Here is a 24,874-nt window from a genome sequence, read left to right as displayed (position 1 = left end):
CTTGGGCTGCCCAGGGCCTCTGGACAGGGGAGGAGTGAGCCCGAGCCACTTTTTTCTGGGGTGGGGCTTAGAGGACTTGGCTGGAGGGGGGCCTTCTGCAGGAGGAGGCATTGGGGTCTCCCTCCTCTCTGCTCCTGACCAGCCAGGGCAGCAGGTCTGGGTGTTCCTGGGCTTGGAGGTATGTGGGGAGAGTCTGCTTCCTAGCGGGGATGTCCACAGCATTCAGAAGACTGTTGCAAGGACCCTGCACCTCACTGCTGCCCTAGGGTGCCCCAGCACCTGGGAAACCCTGTACAGGATGTGGGGCCAACGAGGAGGCCCCAAAGGAGTGACTGGTCAACAGCTCGGTCCTGGTTGGGCAGACTTTGCTGTCCTGCCCTGCTCCTCCCCACAGGCGCTGTCCTTGGTTGAGGTGTTCATCTCAGTGGGCCCATGTACATGCTGTGTCCACATCTATCTTTAGGTGTCCCTGAGGGGAAGTGGCCTGGTCTGGGGCCAGCCCTTCCTAGAAACCAGACACGTGGTGTGGTCAGGGGGTGGCTGCCGCCCAGCCTCTGCCTGCTGGGCCTTGGGGCCACCTCAGGCGAGTGCCCCTGGGTGGGGGGGGGGGTGTGGGGGAGCCAGGGCTGCAGCAGGGAGTGGCCAGTGGGATTTCTCTTTCTAGCTCCCATGCTCCCCAGCCTCCTGTTTGCATCTCACGCCGTGATGACTCATTGCTCTGGCCCGGGGTCCCAGGGTTAGAGCAGATGTTCCCCTGAGAAAAGCAAAGCCTTCCCTCCTCCCCCTTGGCGGCCATCGTCCTGCATGGGTCTGCTGCCCTGGCCTCCTGGTTTCCCTTGCCCCACTGCCCTGTTCCTTCTCGTCCGCCTGCTTCTAGGAGAGGACAGACCTGAGTTTGGTACCACCCCCACAAGACCTCCATCCTTTCCCATTGTATGGAGAGGAATGAGGTGCAGGGAGACCACAACTGTAGAGTCAAGACCCCACGGCCAGGCCAGGAGGGGCGAGATGGACTGTGGAGGGCTGACTCCCCAGGCCTTGCCAGGGAGGTCTGCTCAAGGCAGCTGTGACGGGAGGAAGTGTGTCTCAGCCACGGCTGTCTGTCGTTACCTGGGATCTCTCTGCAGGGCTGGTTCAGGTCTGTCTGTGGCCCATGTGAGGCCTGAGGTCCCATGAAAGATTTTGTGGGGTGGAGGGCTTGGGGGTGGGTACTGCAGGAAGGCTCGGTCCTGCCCAGTGCGCACCTGCCCTTGGGATGCTGCTGGGCCGTGGCTGTGTCCCTGATCAGGTGCTGGGTGCCTCCTCCCCGCCCCCTCCCCCCCCCCCAAGCCTGTCTGCTCTCCCAGCAGTGTCCCCCATCCCCCGTTTGGTCCTCTTCCTCTGTTCAGTGCCTTTCTTCCACCTGTCCCTACCAAGTGGTGACAGCTCCCGATGGCGTCTCACCATGGCCCTGTCTGTGTCCTGTGGTGAGGAGGGTGGGCGGGTCTGGGGTGGGCGGGGTCCTATAACTTGCCCTTGACCCAGAGCCTGGGGTGGGGCATGGGGCAGAGGCCTCCACGCCAGGGGCGCCCAGCACAGAGGGCCTGTTCCACAGCTGACCCACTGTCATGCCGGGGATAGGGGCTTCCTAAGGGCTGGGCAGGGGCCACCCCCCACTCACCCCGGACCTCACCTTTGACCCTGTCCAGAGTAAAAAGTGACGCTAGACCCCAGTGAGGGTCTGGGGGTGGGGCTCCCACAGACGGGGTGACGCAGTCCGCCGTGTCCGTAGACGTGGAGGAGGCCCTGACGGGGCTGCCAGCTGGTCTGTGCTGGCACGGTACCTGCTCCTGCGCTCCCTCTGCTGGCTGATGGGAACCAGAGGTGCGCAGAACTGATGCTCGCTTGGCCTCCGTCAGCGACTGTGCAGGTTCCCCGCGGCGAATGCGTGAAGGGACGGGGAAGAGGCCCCACCGGCTCAGCAAGATCTGCGTGTTCTGTCACGCCTGTTATCTGTGTGATCAGCTCTGCACTACTATTTTGAAATCATAACTCAATGCAGAAGAAAAACGTTTGGCCCTCAAAGCCGTATGACCACAGGAAATAAAACCCCTAAATTCCAACATGCATCTTTTTATGACAGAGAAGCGTGATCAGGTGCTCAGGAGAGACTTTCAGGAAAAACCGTATCCTGTGGGGTCTGTGGAGTGGTGATAGGAATGTGGACTGCGTTAGAGATGCCTGTACTTATGTGTTTTTATAACACAGCTGGGAGACTGAGGTTCCATGGGAACCATTCCACAGAGCCCTGAAATAATAACAGTGTTTATAATATGCTGGAGATGGCATCCTTTACGGCTGCGTAGACTTATGGCAGGGCGGGGTCCAGCTCACACGTGGTGAAGGCACCTAGTTTTACATGGTCCTTCTGTAGGTGGCAGAAGGGGTGGGGCCGGTGGGGTGGGCTGCTGGTGGCTCTCTCTGCCTCTTGTGGGAAGGGCAGTAGCCTGGGTGGCCTTGGAAGAGCGGAGACACTAATTTTGAGTCGTTTGTGCACCTAAACCTCCCCCTCCCCCAAAGATAGTATTGTTTACAGAAGCAGTGAGGGGCTGGCTGGTGAGGTTCACCTTTCCTCCTCAGGGAACTACAGGCTTGTTGGCACCCGGGACAGACAGAGTGTGTGTTGCAGTGTCCGGCCCTCCCTGACGCGTCTGGCTGCTGAGTGAAATCTCTCAGCCTGTGCCCAGCGGGATCTGCCTTTGTCTGTGACTTCAGGGACCCTTCACGTTGGGTCTCTGCTTCCTTAGAAACAGGATACCATCTTACGGTAGTGGTGGGAGGACTTTTCACTTTAATAATGATGCCTTTATTTTAGTTTAGTTTATCGTTTAGTTTTTCAGACGCAAAGGAAAACTTTATTCTTTGATCAAAGAATGGAGAGGTGTGAGTGTGTGCTCTACAAGCTGTCTGATGCCTTTGTTTTAAAATGAATTAGAAAAAGCATACCTCCCTTTTCTGTGAGTTCACATATTTTATTGCTTAGATGTGGCTAAGGAGAGCACTTGAGTGGAAAAGAAGTGAATTTCCTTTTAGAATGACAGTAAAGATTAGAGGGAGCCCTCTGTCTCCTTTGCTGCCCCAGTGGAGCTCAGTTCTTGAGAGAGGTGCGGACAGCCACACCTGCCTTGGGGCAGGCCCAGCACCTGCCTGCTGTCCCTGCAGCCACCAGCCCCTGTGCTGACCACAATCAGCCCACTCTTTCTGGGACCTCACACCCTCTGCAGGATGCTTCCTCCCGGGATCCCTGCCCTGCTAGTGCCCTGGGCAGGTGGGGCTCCCCTTCTTCCCAGGCCACGGGGGTGTTCTCTGGCTCAGGGCTGCCCCTGGCTGGCACACCCACCTGTCTCTTTGCTCTGTTTTTTGGTGCAGTGTAACTGTGTATTTATCTGTTGCCTGCCACTCCCTACCCCCCGAGGTTGTCCACAGCCCTTTCCTGCATGCCCAGAGCCTCAGTGACCATCTGGTGACTGAGCGAGGCACACGGACCTGCGCCAGAAGCCGGAGTCGGGGGACAGACCATCCTCCTCCTCTCCACTGACATCTCCACTCCCTGTGCACCTGCCGCTCCTTGGACCCCAGACCCTGCGCCTTCTCTCAGCTTCGCGGTGAAGGAGCGGTGAGGGGTGGGCCAGCCCCGCAGCAGGTTGAGCCTGGGTCAGATCCTCTAGACTTGGGAAGGCTCCTCCCACCAATGGCATCTGGGGCCTAGAGTGTGCGGAGACACTAGGCAGGGCCAGTGACCCCACCCTTGGGCCCACTCTGTCTCCGGAGCCCCTGTCCTAGGGTGATTGCCTGTACATGGGACTGTTCTCAGCAAAGACCCTTGAGGCTTTCTTTTGTTTGATGACCAAATGGGGTTGGACAGAGGTCCAGGTTGCCAGCCCCAGGACCCTGGCTGTTCTGGGCACTCATCCTGCTGCTCAGGTCCCGTCTCTGTACAGTGTGTGTGGATTCTGCCTTTCCCTGGGTGGATTTGGGGTTGTCGGGCAGTTCTACTCCTCTTGGGCTTGGTTGGGCTTTGCCTGGCAAAAGGAGATGGTTGCAGAATCCCCGGAGAGCAGCCAGGGTGGCCCTCTGGGTCTCATGACTTCAGCCCTCACTGGTGGTGCTGTTGGGCAGAGCTGGTGACCCTGGGTGGCCTGGGAGGGCCTGTTGAACCTAGGGCTTTCTTCCTTTGACTGCCCTGGCTAGCCGTCCTCCCTGCCCCCACGCAGAGGATGCCATCCGTGACTGGGCCTTTTCCCTACAGGAGAGGAGAGCCAGCATTGTCCCTGGATGCTTTTTCCTTTATTTTATTATTTTATTTTATTTTATTTATTTTTATTTATTTTTTATTTTTGGCTGCATTGGGTCTTCGCTGCTGTGTACGGGCTTTCTCTAGTTGCAGTGAGCAGGGGCTACTACTCGTGGTGAGCGGGCTCCTCACCGCGGTGGCTTCCCTTGTTGCGGAGCATGGGCTCTAGGTGTGTGGGCTTCAGTAGTTGCAGCACGTGGGTTCAACAGCCGTGGCTCATGGGCTCTAGAGCGCAGGCTCAGTAATTGTGGTGCACAGGCTTAGTTGCTCCACGGCATGTGGGATCTTCCCGGACCAGGGATCGAACCTGTTTCCCCTGCATTGGCAGGCAGACTCCCAACCACTGTGCCACCAGGGAAGACCCGCTTTTATCCTTTATAATCTGATTGACTCTCACCATCTTTACCCAGTAAATAATTTACCAGTAATTTACCCACAGCCAGGAACATAGTGGGAGGGAGGCTGGTCTAGGAGACCTTGCCTCCCTGTGTGGAGGGGGTGAACTGTCCCATAGCGGTAGTATGTGAGCATCCAGAGCCCACCTCCTCAACACCAGACCTCAGGAACAATCTGACTCTGGCAGGATTCGGGGGTCTTGAAGGGAGCAGGTGCGCTCTTCCTACCCTGATTCATGCTTTGAGCCTCCAGCACATAGATTAGTGAATTCACCCCACACACAGTGATGACGCATCAGTTACTGGGGTGGTCCTGCCTCCACAGAGTCACTGAGCTAACGGGGCCAGCCAGCAATCAGCACGCCGTGAGGAGGGCCCTGCCCAGCTTGGAGAGGGGACGCTGGGCGGCACAGTGCAGGTGGCTCTGGGCGGCGCTCTGAGGACATGCCAAGTGCCCTTCTAGATTATCAAGCAGTGTGTCACCTAGTTAAAAATAGCCCAGTGGCTTAGAATATAAAATAAGGTCTGTTCCTTCCCACCTCCCCAGCCAGCCCAGCTCCAAGAGGCACTGTCGTTAAAGATCTGACTTTTGTGTTATACTCAAGTCTTGGATTTATCCTGTTTAGCTGGCATCTGAAAACAGAAACTATAGCACACACAGGGCACTTTCCTCTTCCTCTCAGTTTTGTTAGTTATTTTATTTATGACGTGAACCTTTTGCTCCGAACTATAATAAAATCTTTTACCTTACTGTTGGTTGATGCTAAAATACTGGCAAAAACAATTTTTATTACAAGTATAAATAATCCTATGAGTTTCCTCTAGAATCAGTGACTAGACCATTGGAAGGTCTAGTAACTGAGGTGTAACTGAAATGTCGTCACCCAAAGCTGGCTGCTGGGGCAGGGAGTGGCCCGTGGGACACCCCAAGTCCTTTCTGGCTTTCTTCACATGGTACAGCCAAGTTCAGCTGTCCATTGCGGGCCAGAGGGGTTGGCTTCACCAGGTTCCCTTCTGTGTTGTTCTCTGTTTTGCAGAAACACTTCAGTAGCTGTTTCACCTGGGGTGGTGGGAAGTAACCTTTGGGTTCTCAGGTGTCTGAGAATAAGTCTTTGGCCCCTGTGGTTTGTTGTCCCTTTGGCTGACGATGGAATTCCAGGTGTGAGTCAGCACTTTGAGGATGTTGCCACTGTTGCTGGTGAGACTGTGCCTGCCTGGGTGTTCCTCGGCAGGTAGACTTGCTCTCAGTCTTTGGAAATCTGACTTTTGCTGGAATGAGACTGGAGGTGGGTCATTTTTCGTTTACTCTGACCTGGCCACGACACATGCTTTTATTCTAAATAGTTCTCCTTTTAGCTCAGGGAAATGCTTTTCTGCTGTCTTCTTCCTTCCTGATATCTGTTCTCTCCTCTTATAACTCCTGTTCCATGTTGTTAGGACTTCCAGCTGGTTCTCTCATGTCTCTTGATGTTTTTCTTCTATTTGTCTCGTTTGGTTTTCTGATTCTTTCACTTTATTTTTTACATTTGAAAAATTGAGGTATAACTTACCCATGATGAAAAACAGATCTTACGTGTATACCCCGATGAACTTGGACAGATGCATGCGAAGGTGTAACCCTTGTCCCGTGTTACAGTGTAGGATGTTCCTGTTCGCGCCCTGCCCGCCAGGTTCTCCTCTTCTGCATCTCCCTCAACCCAAGAGGCAAGCACTTGTTCTGGTTTCAGCCCCATGTGTGAGTTCTGCCTTTTCTGGAGTTTGGGAGATATTATGAGTGGAGCTGCTCTCAATGCTTTGTTTTGGGGTGGGTACCTTGGAGGGCAGGGGCTGGGTCTAGAGCAGGGGTGAACTTGCCCAGGGCTCTCTGAGGCTTGTACCAGCTTGCACTTCCAGCAGCTGTGTGCCCAGAGAGATCAGCTTCTTTCGGCCGCCCAGTGGTTGGAATGATCCATCTTTTTATTTTAGCCCTTCTGGTGGGTGTGAAGTGGTATCTTGTACTTGCAATTGGCATTTTCCTGGTGACTCATGAGGCTGAGCACGTTTTCATGTGCTTGTTGGCCATTTCTGCATTTTCTTTTGTGACTTTTCTGTTCTTGTCTTTACTGTTGAGATGTGGGAGTTCTATCTGTATTCTGGCTGTAATTCCTGTGTCAAACACACATGTTGAGAATACGTTGGTGGCTTGACTTATTTTCTAAAACAAAACATCACTTTGATGAGCAGAACATGTTTCCACATTATTGTCTTGGTTAAGTGGTAGCTATTTTGTATTTAACGTTTCACTGGATTACAGAATATCTTATTCTTAAAACATGGAGCTTTAATTTGCAAAAGCTCTTCCTTGATTGTTTCTTTTTAAGTGGAAGCTCTCTTATTTATGTGTGTCAGCCTCTTGGATCTTTATGAGGACATGAACTAGATTTTTTTTTTTTGAAGTTGCTTTTGTCCTTGAATCGTTTGTTTTTCTGGGATCAGTCTTGGTATATCTTTACTCTGTCAGTGACTGTGCTGTCTGGTCCCACGTGTGCAAGGAGTGTCTGATGAGGGTTTGTTGGGGTGGGCCCGGCGGGAGGGAGAATGCCTAATGGGCACAGTGCCACTTGGGATGTAATTCCTTAACCAGCTGATCTTGTCGTGATCCCAGGGCCCTCCTCTTCTCTTTGGATTGATTGGAGTCTAGCTTGATGTCGTCTGGGGTCTTTCTAAGGACCCGAGGGGTCTTGGCCTGTGGTTTTTTCAGCTCTGATTTCTCCCTCCGTTTGTCCAAATGTATCCATTTCTGTCTTCCTAGAACCCCTCAGAACTTGACCTTTCGTGTTCATTTGTATTTATGTTTCTTTCTGAGAGTCCTCCTGGTGGGAGGGTGAAGGTGTGGGCTACGTGGGCCCATTGGGCTGTGATGGAGGTGACGGTGGGGGTACACACTCAGGCTTGGGGAGAAGTCTGTGCTGGGGCCCCTAGATGTAAGGTTCATCCATGAGTTGACGTTGAAAACAAACCCCAGCAGAGCTCTTGGGGTTGTTCTGAGTGCTCGGAGGCGGGGACCCATTGGCGGGTTTTAGGAAGGGAAGGGCCAGGATCTAGGCTGCAGGGGCAGGACAAGGCAGGGGCAGGGTCGGTGGGTGAGGCTCAGGGCAGTGCTGGAGCCGATGCGGTGGGGACAAGGAAGGTGCTTGGGGTGTTGGAATGTGCTGAGGGAGTCAGTGGTCCTCCTCCGGAGATGTGGCTGGAGCACACTTACGGGCGACACCCCAGAGGTGGCTGCCAGCCCTGCGATGGTGGTGTTACAGTTCCCTGCTTACACTTGAGGTCCTGCTTAGTGCTCAAGGTGCGGGTGTTCCCAGGCCCCAGGAAGTGTATGTGCTGTGTCCTCTAGCACGGATGTGGGCTTGGCTGGGACTCTGCTCTTCTTTTCCATTCTTGCCTCTTGTCAACATCTCCTGGTTTTCTGGCTGCCATCTGCTGTAGTTGTGAACATGTCGTCAAAGGTATGTGTGAATTAGAAATAAACGGATGCTTCTTTCTTTTAATGATACTCACTAAGTGGGTATGGAGGGAGCAAGGTTTCAGAGGTGTTTTTAGGGAAAAAGCACATGAGCATTGCAGTGCGGGCTTTGGAGATGTCTCTGGTTCCCACAGACCTTTTTGCTGAGGCTCTTGAGCAGGGAGGAGCTCTTGGGGTCCATGAAGCTTCGGGGTCAGATGTTGCAGACGTTGGAGAATATGGGCAGTTGTGCTGGCTTTCTGAGTCAGAGGTCTGCTCTGCTCTCTGTGGGTAAAGAGGGGAAGGACTTGGCCTGGATCAGACTTCCCTCAACCCCAGATGTCTGGTCCTTTCCATCCGCTGTGCTCTGTGTATAAGGAGCCCAGAGGGTGGCCTGCAGGTTCCTGGCCCTGGCTCCCTGGAACGCCTCTGCCCGAGGCTGTATAGGGTGTCCTGTTCAGCCTGTGTGTGTTTCTCTCTAGGACCGGAAGCTCACCAAACTGGAGAGACAGCGGTTCAAGGAGGAGGCCGAGATGCTGAAGGGCCTGCAGCACCCCAACATCGTGCGCTTCTATGACTTCTGGGAGTCCAGTGCCAGGGGGAAGCGGTGCATCGTGCTGGTGACCGAGCTGATGACCTCGGGGACGCTGAAGACGTGAGCATGCCACCTGCTTAGCCAGCCAGGGCCTCGGGGGGGCTTGACCCGGGGCTCGAGCGTCGCGGCGGCTGAGGCCCCGGGCCTCCTATCTGCTTGGCGTGGTCCTGGCTGGTGTGGCCCACACTTGCCTCTCAGACGTGCCCCTGTCTGGGTGGTAAATACACAGACCCCAGCAATTGGAAGCCCCTTCCCCACACGAGCCATCAGTGAGCTGCACCCCCACCTGCAGGTACCTGAAGCGGTTCAAGGTGATGAAGCCCAAGGTCCTGCGCAGCTGGTGCCGGCAGATCCTGAAGGGCCTGCTGTTCCTGCACACCAGGACGCCCCCCATCATTCATCGGGACCTGAAGTGCGACAACATCTTCATCACCGGGCCCACGGGGTCTGTGAAGATTGGCGACTTGGGCCTGGCCACCCTCAAGAGAGCATCCTTTGCCAAGAGTGTGATAGGTAAGCCCGTCTCCAGGCCACCTCCCCACCCCCGGGGTCACCGTCCTGCGAGAGTGAGGGGCACTGGCTCTGCTCCCTTCCTGTGCCCCCTCTGCCAGGCTGCAGCCCTGGATGTCCTGTGTGTGAGCCCTGTGGATGGGCCCCTTGGGTGGGGAGGCTGACTGGCACGCAAGGGGCTGTGCATGCATGGGAGCAGGAGGAAGTCTGGAGGACAGAGGGATGTGGAGACCTTGTGGTCAGGGAGGCTGGAGCTGGCCTCAGTGGGCTGGCGGGTGGGGAGGGTGCCGCAGGCCCTGAGGCCCACAGAAGGGAGCCCTTGGGGTAGTTTGGGGCACGGAGTGAGTGTGTGGGGCATGGGCCCTGAGGGATTCCACGTGGATGGTAGTTTGCTGGCCATTCCTGCCTCTGCACGTCTTGTCCTCCTCTGACTCTGAGAAGTCCCTCTGTGGCTGTGGCTGCCACGAGGAGGTGGTCTGCGGCTCATGCCGCCCCGTGTGGGGTCCTGGTGTGGTCCCGGTGCACAGTGGGCACTATGTGTCCACCAGACCTGGTGGGAGCCCCCCCCCGCCCGGGCTTTGCAAAGAGAGTGCTTGGAGGGGCTGTGGGGCAGTCATTTACGGGGTTCATGATGTCTGGAAAGTGCCAGTGTGCTGCAGGGTCAGGTGGCCCCGGATGTGGCCGTGGAAGTGTGGATCAGGTGGGGTTGGGAGAAGCTCTCCTGTGTGCTGTGATGTGAGGGCTACTTCCCATATAAGCAGGATGAGAGGGTGACTCAGGGCTGTGCCCGTTCCTGGTTTTGTTCTATTGTTGGAGACCGAACTTGACCTGTTTGTGGAATATGAAACCGCCAGGAATCTGGAAACTTCTCTGGCAGGGTAGTGGGTTTGGAATGTCACACCTGGGGCAGGGTGGCCACTGGGGGTGCCTTGTGGACGTGGGGCCTCTGGCTGAACAGGGAAGCTGAGTGGCGGGGCAAGCGTTGACCCAGGCCTCAGTTCCCTAACTGTGAAATGGATGGAGCAGGTGAGGGCCTGGCTGTGGGCCCAGGGCTGTGGGGGGTACACCCCTCGGCCTCTGAGTCCCTGGAGGTTTCCAGGCAGGTTTTGCAGATTTGGCCTCAGAAGTAGGGGTTTCTTTGGTGCCTCTTTTCCCTCCTGTAAATGAAATTTCTGGTCACTGGGGTGAGATGAAGGCTGGGTATTTCCAGGAGGCACAGTGAGCCCCACACAGGGTGCCTGACTCCATGGGGCTCCTTGGTCACCTCCGCTTTTGCTCAGCTGGAGCCCACAAAGCTCCACACTCATTGTAAATGGGGGCTGATCAGTGCATCTAAACAGTCTCTGGGTGGCAAGGCCCTGTCCTCAGCACGGGGCCTCAGCTGAGTGGGGGGCTGTGGTCAGGTGAGGGAGTCCCCCAGGCCTTTGAATGAGTCTTCCCCCTGCGTGCTGTGTCCAGGGTACCTGCGGGCGCAGTGGGTGCTGTGAGCCCATTCTGGGTGCAGCCGTCAGAGAGGTTTTGTGTAGATAAGACGTGGCCCACTTGAGACATCTGGGTGGCAGCGTCCCAGATGCTACCCATGACCCTTGTGGGGTGTGTCCCTGAGGGCCACTTGGATCTGATGCCGTCGTGGTGTGCTCTTACTGCATTTGTGTTAGCTGGGCCCTGAGTGGGTGGAGGTGAAGTGGGCACAGTCCTTCCTGCAGATGTTCACAGCCATGGAGGCTGGGATGTGGGGGACTCAGCTGTGGGGCTGAGGAGGTGTGCCCAGAGGTCCCTGGACACATGTGTATGTGTGGTAACACACATATGTTCGTCTTAACATTTGGTTTTCTTTTTTTTGTAATTAATTAATTTATTGGCTGCGTTGGGTCTTTGTTGCTGCACATGGGCTTTCTCTCGTTGTGGGGAGCGGGGGCTACTCTTCGTTGTGGTGCGCGGGCTTCTCATTTTGGTGGCTTCTCTTGTTGTGGAGCACGGGCTGTAGGTGCGCAGACTTCAGTAGTTGCGGCACATGGGCTCAGTAGTTGTGGCTCACGGGCTCTAGAATGCAGGCTCAGTAGTTGTGGCACAAGGGCTTAGTTGCTCCGCGGCATGTGAGATCTTCCTGGAGCAGGGATTGAACCCATGTCCCCTGCATTGGCAGGCAGATTCTTAACCACTGTGCCACCTAGGAAGTCCCTTAACATTTAAACGGCCACATTGTAAGGAAAGATAAAAAGGCTCAGTGTCTGTGGACCAAACACGTGCAGAACTGGCATCCCCCACCATCCCAGCTTAGAGCTGGGCCTCACACACACCCCCTGCACCCCTCCACCCCCCGCCAAAAGCCAGGACATCTGGGGGCTTTGGGGTGTTTTCTTGCAAAGCAGCATTCCTGGTTCCCCAGGGTCTCAGAAGAGACCGAGCTGGGTGACTGGGAGTCCTGACCAGGTGAGTGGGGTCCCCCCTGGGCTGGCTCAGCTCTCAGCTTCCTGCCAGAGCCCCGAGGCTCCTTTCTCCCTCTTCCCCTGCAGATGGATATGGCCAAGAGCAAAAAGTTTTCAGTACAATCATATGGTTCAAAAACCCAAAAGGATAAAAATTCCCGGTGCGAGGTACCTTGAACTCCTGTTCTCTTTCTACTCATCATTATTTCTGATGGAATCTTCCAGAATTCTTTATGCGTGTGTGTGTGTGTGTAAATCTTAACATAGATTCTTGTTTTTCCCATTTTTTTACCCAAACTGTTACCTTTTTTTTTGTTAAACGTGTAGTACATCTTAAATTGAAATTATAGGTAAAGGAGAAAAAATTAAAATCACTCTTAATCTACCTGCATCCCAGACCCTCCCAACCCCCATGCTTTTGTTTGTTTGTTTTTTGTTTTTGAGTATTTATTTGTTTTTCCTTTTAAAAGTTTTATCAAGATATAATTGACATACAATAAACTCCATATATTTCAAGTGTACGATTTGATTTTTCCCTTGTTAGTCATCTGTTTTGTATATATTAGGTATATATGTCATTCCCAACCCCATTCATTTTAACACAATAGTTTGTGCTATTTTGTATCTGCTTTGTAAAAGAAACTGGAGAAGTTAAATTTAAAAGCAGCTTTATTGAAATTGATGGCCCCTTTTCTTTGCATTCAGTTTGACAGGCGCTCAGCCGGACCTGTTTTGATAAAAGGATTTTGTGATTTTAAAGCAAATGTTTGTTACAGAAAAATTAAAAACACCAGACTAGTGTAAGTAAAGGAAAAATCAGCCATAACTGCACCTCCTAGATGAGTCATTTTGGTCTGTGCTCGTTGTTTTATACGGGATGGTCAGCATGCGTGTGCAGTCATATATTTTACTTATTTTACTCCGCCTATGTGAGTTTCTCATGTCCTTAAAAATTCAGAGTGAGCATTAGTTTAAAATCTCTGGTGCTTGGAGTGCACGGGCAGTTCTCACCAGTACACCTGGCTGGTTCCTGCCAGGTGAACGGCGCCTGCCCAGCTGTGCCCAGGCAGCCGTCTTCAGTGAAGATGATCCCTGTCTGTGCTGCCGGGTGCTTACTTGTCTAGGGACACGGGGGCCTTTCTGGGGTTTTGCAACTTAAGTAGCTCTGTGGTGACCCCAAGCATGCGTCTGCTCTGGGTTATCTGGGCCTGTGGCCAGGTGGGGTGTGCTCAGCCTTCTGCCTCCTCAAGGAGAGGCACCTCCATCATTTCCGGCACAGACCCTGCCTCCTGGGAAGTGGGGGTCTCCCAGCTTTGTGGTCAGGGGCTCACGCTGTGAACAGATCCAGCCTGGAATCAGGAGGGTCCAGGGGGAGTTTTAGGAAACGTTCATCCGTAAAGCAGAACGCTGTTTGAATCCTGGATTCCAGGACGGATGGCAAGGAGCACGGGGGCAGGGCCAGCCCCGGCTTGTGGGTGGGGGAGGAGGCCCCTGGGCCCCGCTGCCCCTGAGCCTGCCCCCTGTGCTGCTGGGTGCAGGTACCCCAGAGTTCATGGCTCCGGAGATGTACGAGGAGCACTACGACGAGTCCGTGGATGTGTACGCCTTCGGGATGTGTATGCTGGAGATGGCCACCTCGGAGTACCCCTACTCGGAGTGCCAGAATGCCGCCCAGATCTACAGGAAGGTCACCTGTGTGAGTCCCCCGGTCCCTGCGGCGGGCCGTGCGTCCCGCGCTGGGCTCTGTGTGCTTTGTAACGTCCTCACAGAAGCCACGTGAGGACGGGGAGGAAGCCGTTTTACCGATGGGGAAGTAGAGGCGGGGGGGGGGGGGGGGGGGCGGGTGGTAACGCAGGTCTCTGGGCTGCGGTGGAGTTGTCCTGGGGGCTGTGGGTGGATCCTAGGGGCTGTCTCTGGGGCGCCGCACAGCGCTGCGGGGCTGGAGCACCGAAGAGGCCCCTCCAGGAGGTGCCCAGGTCGCCTGTCCACAGGACGCCTCCTCTGTGCCACCTGAGGGCTGCTGGCTTTCCTGTCTTCTGGCATGTCCCTGGGCTTTAATTGGAAGGTTTCAGCTGTGAAAACAGCATCCTGTCCTCCCTCTGTGGCTGTCACGCCAGATGGGGATGGCAGGGGGGCGTCCAAGGCAGGGCAGCTGGGGCTGTGGCTTTTCTGGACCCGGGTACCTCACTGTCCACCTGCACCTCTGGGCACAAGGCCTCACCACCCGGGTGCTGGGTGCCTCGGCCCCGCCCCAGCCCCCACCCCTGATGCAGCCTCCCTCACGCTGCGGAAGCACGAGGAGCCATGGCTCTACGCACCCCGGAGCACCTGCCCTTATCCCGCCCTCCACCTTGAGCCTTCCCTGCAGGTCGCAGCTTGCGTCTCTCCTTTTGTTCCTAATTCTAAGTTATCTGTCCGTCATTTGTTTACTCGGAGCCCCTCCTGTGTGCCGCTGAGGGTGCAAGGTGGGAAGAGAGAATCCTTGGCTGGTGGCACTTGTGGGCGTGGGTCAGAAACCCGCAGATAGGTATGCAGCTCCCCAGTGGTGCTGGCTGGAGAGCTGGGCCCATCGGCTGTGGGCAGTGGTCCTCCAGGGGGACAGGGAGGGACCCAAGGGTGGTTAGGGCTGCGTTGCCAGGCCTTGGAAGGGTGCTGGTGCCCAGGGTGCAGGGGGAGCACGGCTGACCTTGATTCTGGTTGCACGTGTGGATGGGGTGGTGGCTCTTCCACAGGGCTTGGGGAGACAGGGACTAGGTCCCCTGGGCATATGCTCCTCGGCCACTCTGGTTCTTCCAGCAGCCCTGCTGCCCCCCACCTAGGCCCTGGGAAACAGGACACTCGTCAGGGTTCCGTGGGTCCTGCGTGGACGCGTGGTGGTTTGGGTAAAGCAAGGCTCGGCCCCACCCTGCCTCCTTGAGGAGATCAGATGAAAGGTGCGTGCCCTGATCCTTGGTGTTTTTCCTGTTTGCAATGAGACCCTTGTGCTCTGGGTCCTCTGAGCCCTCACGCTGCACACACACGCGGATGCAGCCACCAGTATCTGCTCCCGACCTTGGGGGTCTCTCGGGGCCTTGGTGCTCTCAGTTCTCAGCTGCCCCAACTCTGTGCTTCTGAGCCCAGATATGTGAACCCCTTCCAAACAGACAGCAGCTTGTTCTTCTGGCACATTCTGCACCTGCTTTGGGGGCCTCCGCCTTCCAGAGATTTGAATGACAGTGTACGTACACACTTACCTGTGTTTATAGTTTCCCAGACCACCCACCCCCACCCCTGTAGGACAGTAGTCTTTCTCTCTGGCGTGAGTATACTTCTTCTGTTGGCTTCCGTGGAGTGATACTGGGTTCTCATCTTCAAGGGGGACCCCTCGTCTGCTTCTAAAACCCAGGGTGCTGTGTCTTGCTGCACAGACTCCCCTGCGTGTCAGGCACGACATGACCCCCAGAGGCCCTGGGCAAGGGTTTGGTGGGCACAGTGGGGCTCCAGCCGGGTGGTGGGAGCTGCTGGGGGTACTGCACTCCCAGGTCTGCCCCTGGGCTGGGGGTGCACCTCCCCTTGCTCCCATCCCTCTCTGTGGGAAAATGTATGCTTTAAAAAAAAAAAGCAAAGCCAGGGTGAGACCTTTGAGGCCAAAGTCTTTTTGAAGGAGGAAGAACATGATGGTTGAGCCCTCCCTGTGGGCAAAATGTTTCAAAACCAGGATCCCCTCCCCCCGAACCCGTCCCTGGGCAGATTGCAAATGAGCCTGGCAGTCCTGGAATTCCACATGCCTGTGGGACGGGCACCACTCCCCCATGCCTTTGGCTGCACACCCCCGGCCCCTTCTGGGTCCCTGGTCAGCGTGAACGCTCCCCCACCTCCGGCTCCCGCTGCCTGAAGGTCATCTGATGTGGCGGCCGGCTGCGGACATCCACGGCCCAGATGCTGGCTCCAACCCCTTGGGCCACCAGGCCTTGGAAGTCAGCCCAGCCTGTGACCACAGTGGGGCCAGCAACAGTGACCACAGAGTGACATCTGCCCCCTCCAGGGGGGTGTGGCGAGGAAGGCCAGCTCCTTAGGGTTCTTTGTCCAGCCTCTGCAACCCTCTGGGCAGCTGGCATGGGAGGCCCTGTCTGGCCGGTGTGTGGCCTTGGGCAGGTGTTCCTCCCCCCCCGCCCCCACCTCCTCTGTGCAGTAAGAGCACAAATGCTTCCTTGTGGGGAGCTGGGTTGAGCACAGCGAGCATCCTTGATATCTGCTCTGAGTCTCCCCTGAGTCTTTCTCTTCCCCAGACCTCACTACTCCCGACAGCCCTTGGGTGGGGGCTTAGAATGAAATGACCCCCCCACCCCCACCCCAAACAAGCCTCATGCACTTCCTGCCTTCTCTTCTGCTGGGGTGAGTGTGAGGTGAGCAAGAAACACACCCCAATTTGGTATGAGGTGACTCTGCTCATGTCATCTTCAGGGCATCAAGCCGGCCAGCTTTGAGAAAGTGCACGATCCTGAGATCAAGGAGATTATTGGGGAGTGTATCTGCAAAAACAAGGAGGAAAGGTGAGTTCCCAGGCAGCACTGGGTCCGGGCTGTTGCTCTGGCTGAGGTTGCTTCCCACGAGAAGAAGAGCATTGGGAGAAAGGCCACTTCAGGACACAGGCATGCCAGGTCCCAGCAAGCCCGCCGGGTGGTTGGTGCGTAGCCCCTGCCCGACCTCTGCTGCCTGGAACACGCTCCCTGGCTTTGGGGACTGTCCCAGAGCCCCCACCCCCTTTGCTGGCTGCTTCTCACCTACCCAGCCTGGAGTGTGGGGGCTTCTGGGGCCTCATTCTTCCCTTGTTGCTTTTCTTCTGTGTTGTCCCTGGCAAGCCCATCCATTCCCCCCCAGCCTGGAGGACACCCCCATGCCAGGCTCCCCAGTGAGTCTCATCCTGCCCTTTCAACTCCAGGCTGCATCTTTCATGCACCTATTTGTCTGACCCATCTCACAGTCCCACATTCAAGTCAGAGCCCTCGAGATGCTCCTCAGACCAGCTCTCACCTCAAATCAGGGCCCTTCCGTCCTCAGCTGGTCAGCCAAGGAACTGGGTGTGTGTTTGGAGCCTTACTTCTTCCTTCATCCCTCCACCATCCCTCTTCCCTCTCTCCCTCTTTTCTTCCCTCCCGCCTCTCCCCACTCCTTCCTCCCTCTCTCCTTCCTTCCTTCCCTCCCTCCCTGCCCATCCTTCCATCCCTCCCTTTTCTCTCCTCCCTTCCTCCTTTCTCCCCCTTCTTTCCCTCTCTTCCTCCTCCCCCTCCCCTTTTCTCCTGCCCATTCCCCATGCTCCCCATTCCTCCTCCTCCTCGCCCCCAGTACCTCTTCATTACCCCCTCATGTGCCCTCCCTGCCCTCGCACACCCAGTTCATGCCCCCTTCCCCATTACTGTGCCCAACATTAATCCTCGTCCTTTTCTGTCATCTCTCACGTAGGGGCCCTGTCGTGATCCCTGGGCCTTCTCTCTTGCCCCCTGAAGGTTATCATGTTTTGGTTTTTAAGAAAAAAATACTAGAAAACTGTGAAAAGTACATCACATCAGAAAAGTACAGATACCACCTCCCAGACCAGGACAGACAGAGCCCCCAGGGCCTTGACCTCTGCGCCCCCAGGGGCCCTAACTCCTGACCTTCCCTGGGGTCCCCACAGGCATTCGCTGCCCTCCCTGAGGGTCGCTCCCCCTTTTATTCATGGTGTTGTCCGGGGGGGTGGTTCCATCTGCCCGTGGGATGCATTGCTTGCAGCAGCAATCAGGGATGGGCCACTGGAACTTGAAGCCCACGGTGACCATAAACAGGACGCTGGGAGGAGGCCAGGCCCAGGACAGCACAGGGATCTGCTTGGGCCAGAGTCAGGGAAGAGGCGAGCATTTAGGGCTGTGGATTTGGGTGGCAGAGTGGTTAACATGGCAACACCTGCCCCCCATTCCCGTCCTGAGGAGCCTCCGAAAGTGTCTCTTCTTCCTTGGGTCCAGTCTCCCTCAGGTGGGGAGCTGGGGAGGTGGGGGCCTGCCTCTTCTGGGTCCGGTTCAGTTTCACCTGGAGCCGGGTATGCTGTGACAGCTGAGAGCTCCCCAGCACCTCAGCAGGCTGTGACTGCACAGTGCAGAGCCGGATTTAAAAATTTGTTTCTGAATTACCCGAGTCTCTTAACAGGGGGGGCGTTTAATTTTTCTAATGAGAGAAAAAAGGGAGGCTTATGTGTTAGGCAGTCAGATGTGTTCAGTAGTAGGGTTCTCCTCTTCCCCTGGGACTTAGGGAATGCAGACGTACTGTTTTGTGTTGCCCTTGAGGGGAGAGACTGCCTAGTAGGTAGTACGGTCAGAGGACTTTCTGGAGGGAGCTGAGCAGATCGTGGCCCTGCATCCCATATCCGGGACCCCTCCGCAGGTGTGCCCTGCCCTGCCTGACAGCCATCCCTCTCCCCAGGTACGAGATCAAGGACCTGCTCAGCCATGCCTTCTTTGCGGAGGACACAGGTGTGAGGGTGGAGCTGGCCGAGGAGGACCATGGCAGGAAGTCCACCATCGCCCTGCGGCTCTGGGTTGAGGACCCCAAGAAACTGAAGGGCAAGCCCAAGGACAATGGGGCCATAGAATTTACCTTCGACCTGGAGAGGGAGACGCCGGATGATGTGGCGCAAGAAATGGTAATGTGTGCTTGTTCCTGGGCAAATCTTGGCGCGTGCCTATACAGTATGCTAATGCATACATATGGAATCTAGAAAAATGGTACTGATCAACCTAGTGGCGGGGCAGGAATAGAGATGCAGACGTAGAGAATGGACTTGAGGACACGGCGGGAAGGGGAAGCTGGGACAAAGTGAGAGAGTAGCATTGACATGTACGCACTACCAAATGTAAAATAGACAGCTAGTGGGAAGCTGCTACAGAGCACAGGGAGATCAGCTCGACGCTTTGTGAAGACCTAGAGGGGTGGGATAGGGAGGGTGGGAGGAAGGCTCAAGAGGGAGGGGATATGGGGCTATATGTATACATATAGCTGAAATGTATACATATAGCTGATTCACTTTGTTGTACAGCAGAAACTAACACAATTCTGTAAAGCAATTATACTCCAATAAAGTTAAAAAAAAAAAAAAAAACCATGGGGGGAAAAACAGTGTGTGGTTTCCAAAGATTAGAATGAAGTTGGAAAAGGAGCATGGTCCCCCAGCACGTGGGCAGTTCTGGGAACAAGGATCCCTGTTGGTCGAGTGTAGCTGTGAAGGACAACATAGGTCAGAGTCACCCCACTGCACAGATGCAGGACATCCCCTCAGAAATGGTGTGGTGAAAGGATATCGTGGACTGGTGCAGAGAGGTCCCTGGGGACTTCAGCGTATCAGGAGGAGCCCTGTTTCCCCAGATTCTCGCTAACTTTGCGCAGGTGTGGGCCTTTGGGTTGGATCTTTATTTCACTTTGTTTCTGAGGGACAGTGTGGTCTGGAGGGCCTGGTGAGAGCAGGAGTATAGACATGTTTCATATCAGAGGGAGAGAAGTATACGTGAGAAATGAGACACTGATTTTACTGGAAAATCTGAGCAAAAGTAAAATCTGCACACTTGTTGCACGAGAGCACGTGCTTGGTTGCACCTGTCATAATCACGGAAATGCGTGTCCTTTTTTTCCTCTTCTTTAAAATAAGTGTGTCACTGAAAATAGCACACCTGTTAAAAATGACTAAGTCACAAGGGTATGGCTGATGGATTCTTTACAAGTGGATTCCCTGGACGTTAGTAGTTTTTTTTTTAAATCAATAAAATATATTTTTTTAAATTGAAATATAATTGATTTACAGTGTTCAGGTGTATAGCAAAGTGATTCAATTACATATATGTGTATATATGTATACGTGTATATGTATATTCTTTTCTCGATTCTTTTCTATGTTATTACAATATGTTGAATATAGTTCCCTGTGCTGTACAGTAGGTCCTATTGTTTAACTATTTTATGTATAGTAGTGTGTATCTGTTAATCCCAAACTCCTAATTGATCCTACCCCCCTTTCCTTTTTGGTAACCATAAGTTTGTTTATTTTTATGTCTGTGTGTCTGTTTCTGTTTTGTGAGTAAGTTCATTTGTATCATTTTTTAAGATTTTGCGTATAAGTGATATCGTATGATATTTGTCTTTCTCTGAATTCACTTAGTATGATAATCTCTAGGTCCATCCACGTTGCTGCAGATAACATCATTTCATTCTTTTTTATGGCTGAGTAATATTCCTTTATTTTATTTAACTAATATTCCTTTATATAATATACACAGTATCACATCTTCTTTATCCACTCATCTGTTGATGGACTCTTAGATTGTTTCCATGTCTTGGCTGTTGTAAATAGTGCTGTAATGAACATTGGGGTGCATGTATTTTTTTTCAAAATAGAGTTTTCGTCTTTTCCAGTTATATGCCTAGAAGTGGGGTTGCTGGATCATATATAATTCTATTTCTAAAGGAACCTCTATACTGTTCTCCATAGTGGCTGCACCAGTTTACATTCCAACCAACAGTGTAGGAGGGTCCCCTTTTCTCCACACCCTCTCCACCATTTACTGTATGTAGACCTCTTTTCTTTTTTAGGCTGTGCTCAGTCTTTGTTGCGGCACTTGGGTTCTTCCTTGTTGTGGCGCGAGGGCTTCTCTAGTTGTGGTACACGGGCCCCAGAACGCACGGGTTCAGTAGTTCCAGCACTCAGGTTTAGTTGCCCTGTGGCGTGTGAGATCTTAGTTCCTTGACCAGGGATCGAACCTGTGTCCCCTGCATCGGAAGGCAGTTTCTTAACCACTGGACCATCAGGGAAGTCCCTATTTGTAGACTTTTTGATGATGGCTATTCTGACAAGTGTGAGATGATACCTCATTGTAGTTCTGATTTGCATTTCTCTAATAATTAGCAGTGTTGAACATCTTTTCATGTACCTGTAGGCCATCTGTATGTCTTCTTTGGAGAAATGCCTAGTTAAGTCTTCTGCCATTTTTTTGATTGGGTTGTTTTTTGATGAGCTATATGAGCTATTTGTATATTTTGGAAATTGATCCCTTTTTGGTTGCACCATTTGCAAATATTTTCTCCTATTCTGTAGGCTGTCTTTTTGTTTTGTATATAGTTTCCTTTGCTGTGCAAAAGCGTTTACGTTTAATTAGGTCCCATTTGTTTATTTTTGCTTTTATTTCCATTACTCTAGGAGACAAATCCAAAAAAATATTGCTGCAGTTTATGTCAAAGAGTGTTCTGCCTATGTTTTCCTCTAGGAGTTTTATAGTATCTAGTCTTACATTGAGGTCGTTAATCCATTTTGAGTTTATTTTTGTATATGATGTTAGAGAATGCTCTAATTTCATTCTTTTACATGTAGCTGTCTAGTTTTCCCAGAACCACTTATTGAAGAAACTGTCTTTTCTCCAATGTATATACTTGCCTCTTTTGTGATAGATTAATTGACCATAAGTGTATACATTTACTTCTGGGCTTTCTGTCCTGTTCCATTGATACATGTGTCTGCGTTTGTGTCAGTACCTTACTTTTTTGATTACTGTAGCTTTGTAGTATAGTCTGAAGTCAGGGCGCGTGGCTCCTCCAGCTCTGTTCTTTCTCAAGACCCTGTTCAGGGTCTTTTGTGGTTATATACAAATTTTAGAATTATATTGTTTTAGTTCTGTTGAAAACGCCACTGGTAATTTGATAGGGAATGATCCCAGCATGGCCCTGGAAGGTGGGCAATAAGAGGTGGAGGGTAGGCTGCCTGCACAGGCTCCTGTGGGGAGCATATCTGCAGGGCCAGTCTGTGCTGACCACTGCTCTGTGAGGCTCTGCTCAGATGAGTAAATTGGAGCTGGTCATGCCATGTAAGGTGTGGGAGCCACGGACCAAGGGGAATGCAGGGGACTGGGCATGTGTCAGGTAAGGGGTTCATGGAACTTGGTTTAGGTGGTTGTAGCAGGTCAGTGCAGCAGTGGGAGGTGCGTGGCAGCCAGGACCCTGCCTTCCACTGGACAGGAGGCTGTGCCCCTGCTGGCATGTGTGGAAGGTGTGATGTCCTATTGATGGCACGGAGCCCACGTTAGGACTTCTTCCCAGCTGCTGATCACATTCCTGGGCCCAGAAACAGACAGCTCTGCTGTAATCAGATTTAACAGGGCTGTTTAGCTCCCTGCTTCTGGGAGGATTTTTCTATGACCTTGCGTAGTGGGCTGTTTAATTGCTCCATATTTGCTGAGAGTTGCATTAAGATAATTACCAGCTTATCTATTTTAGTATAGTAGTTTGTATCTGTTAATCCCATAGTCCTAATTTGTCTCTCCCCACCTTTCCCCTTTGGGAACCATAGTTTGTTTTTTATGTCTGTGAGTCTATTTCTGTTTTGTGTATAGATTCATTTGTATTATTTTTTAGATTCCACATAAAAAAATTAAAAAAAGAGAGAATTACCAGCATATCAGTCCTGTAATTCAGGACCTCTCTTTCTCCATACTGTGAGACTGTGGTCCCTCCATGCTTTCTGCTGAAGTTTCAAGCACAACCATAAGTGATGATCCAGGTGGTGTGCAGGTATCCTGTAAGCTGAGGTTCAGGAGGGTGTTTGCATATTGACGGTATTCTGGGGGTACCTGGCTATCAGCTCCAGCTCTCCCAGTGGCAGGAGGAGGGGAGGCAGGCCTCGGGGGCGATAGGCCTGCATGGAGATGAGGTGGGTCCCTGGATGGCTTTGAGGGGGTGTGTCTGTCGAGGTGCATGCACCTCAGGAAGCACGGGTGGTGAGCAGTGTTCTCGTTTCCCCATGAGCATTGCATAGCGATGGCATGAGGTTGACAGGGGATGCAGATTCCACGTGGCGGCCTGTCCTGGAGGCACCTGGGACCCAAACAGCTGTACCAGGTACCTCCTCCAGCTCTGGCTCCATTCTTGGTTCTGTTCCAGACACTCTTCAGTTATAACACAGTGGAGCACAAATGTGGCCTGGGCCCCTTCCCAGGACCTGCCCACCCTCCTGAGAGGACTCTTCCCTTCTCTGCTTCAACATAGAGAATACCTTGGCCTCCAGCCGCAGCACAGATGCCGCCGCCCTCCAGGTCCTTGCATACACGCGTGTGCCTGTAGCCACGGCCCCGTCCTCACTGGGTCCCTGGCACTTGACTGGACTCATGGGCGGGAGGTATCTTCAAGAGCTCATAGTGCAGGTCCTGGGCCTGGGCCTGGCGCCTCCCCCTTCCCTCTCTTCTGTCTCCTTTAAAAGCGCCTTTTCATGGGGAGCATCCTCCGTGCTGTATGGCATCCATGCAGAAGAAGGCACCTCACTGTGTTTATAAGGAACCATTAAAAAACCCACATACCCAACACTCTGCTTAAGAAACAGAATGAGCCCAGAGCCCTGGAGTGCCTGTGGTGAGCTGAAAGTGGCCGCACTCGTACAGCGGGGTCTTTCTCCTGTGCGAGTGCCCCAGTTGTTACTGGCCACTGCTCCTGGCTCCTGGCTGGGCCTTGCAGGTCAGTGCTGGTCCTGCAGCCCTTGGCCAGGGTCTAACTTCCCCTCCAGTCCCCTCTCCTTCCCACCCGTCTGTAAACGCCAGAGCCAACACGGGGGTCTGGGGCTCTCCTTCTCCCTGGGGTCCTGACGGCAGCTGCCTGGGCCTCTCCTGGGCTGTCGCTGGGCCAGGTGTTAGGACCCCGCAGAAGCCCGAGTTGGGCAGGGTTTCAGAGCTCCCAGCCCCAAGGCTGTTCTGCTGGGTGTTCATTTGCTGATGGCTTTAACTCAACACACCTACTTCTTCAAAACTTAAAGTACTGTAAAGAGGAGATGACTACAGATGGAACACTAGCGATGGTTACAGCACACGGAGGTGGTAACCTTACAAAGTAAGTGTGCTGAAAGGGCAGGGTGTCACTGCATTGCCAGTTCTAGGACCTGCCACCCGGTCTGGGCTGCCCTGTTGTTAACACCTGAAGTTAGTGAGTGTTGAGTGTTGGAAGTGATGAGGCTGCCTTCCTGAGGCCACCTGGGGGTGGGAGGGAGGCCGACGGGATAGCTTTCTCTTTTCCCTCTGCAGTCACCTCCCAGCGGGTTCGGGGGGTGGGGAGCGTGCAGTGGGGCGGCCTGTGTGGATGTGCCTCTGAACACAGATGCCCCCAGGGCTGAGAGAAGGGCCCGTTCTTTGGGGACCTGGGCTGGCTTTGATCTGGAAGTGACCTCTGGTGTAGATCCACATGGTGGGAGCAGGGGGGGGCTTGTAGCCTAGCCCAGGGATTTTTGTGTCTGTGGTGCCAGCCCTTCTACCTTCACAGCCTCCAGAGGATGTCCCAGTGTGGCCAAATTCTCTCCTGCTTGGGAAAAGATAGAAAAAACACCTCGGAGAGGATCACTGGGGGGTGACTGTGAAAATGGAGACGGAAGGAAAAGTGGGTCATGGGCAGAAAATGGAAATAGCAGGCCAGCGTGTCTGTGGGATGCCTTCTTTTCAGCCGGCTCTGGTCAGGTCGACCACGTGGGTTGGCACTAGGGTGCGTGCTGAACCCTGGTCCAGCCTCTTTAAGTCCTGGCCGCGTGCCCAGCCCTGCGCACACCTCCGCCGCCATCCTGGGCTGAGGCTGGTGGGGGCCTCAGGGCAGATGTCTGCAGGATTTCAGCACAGTTCATTCTGTCAAGTGGAGTTGTCTTCTGAAATGAATCTTTTGAAGTAATCACAGACTTACAGAAAAGCTGCCAATGTGGGACAGAACTGTTCAAGATGACTTCTTTGGCCTGACCCTGAATATATCCATGTCTGTGTCCCATAGGGAAATAATAGCCTGATAGCCGCCTGGGCTGTGAGCACTGGGAGAGCAGCCCAGCCCCACCCAGGGTCTCAGTTGCCCAGCGATGCCTTCGTGGCAAGAGTGCAGATCAAGGTCACTCACCACGGCCAGCCCACCGCGGCGGCTCCCCGAGATCATGTGGTTGAGGGTCTCTGCGGGGGTCTCTGCTGCAGTTATAATTCACCACTATAACAGTGATTGTGGGGAGGCACCTTGAAAACATGGAGCTGTTCCATTTCACCGAACTTGCCCTTCATTTATATCTCTGTGGACTCACCGTTTCTCTTCTGTTCCCTGGGTTGTGAGCTCCACGGGTGAGTTACCTAT

The 24,874-nt window shown here is 53.6% G+C and overlaps 1 protein-coding gene across 13 annotated transcripts in view; it reads left to right on the top strand.

The window, feature by feature from the left end:
• The window catches only part of WNK2 (WNK lysine deficient protein kinase 2), a 132,253-nt gene that overhangs the window by 25,801 nt on the left and 81,578 nt on the right, over positions 1–24,874 (top strand). For all 13 annotated transcript variants that reach the window (XM_057720437.1, XM_057720433.1, XM_057720435.1 and 10 more), the window contains exons 3-7: positions 8,695–8,867; positions 9,100–9,320; positions 13,285–13,442; positions 16,190–16,278; positions 18,182–18,401. In XM_057720437.1, the coding sequence (XP_057576420.1) occupies positions 8,695–8,867; positions 9,100–9,320; positions 13,285–13,442; positions 16,190–16,278; positions 18,182–18,401 (861 nt within the window). The remainder of the gene's footprint in view (positions 1–8,694; positions 8,868–9,099; positions 9,321–13,284; positions 13,443–16,189; positions 16,279–18,181; positions 18,402–24,874) is intronic.

Source organism: Hippopotamus amphibius, chromosome 2 (assembly GCF_030028045.1).
Source record: "Hippopotamus amphibius kiboko isolate mHipAmp2 chromosome 2, mHipAmp2.hap2, whole genome shotgun sequence".
Classification (NCBI taxonomy): Eukaryota; Metazoa; Chordata; class Mammalia; order Artiodactyla; family Hippopotamidae; genus Hippopotamus; species Hippopotamus amphibius.
The sequence above is the reverse complement of the archived record's forward strand: the minus strand, read 5'-3'. Positions and strand labels throughout refer to the sequence as shown.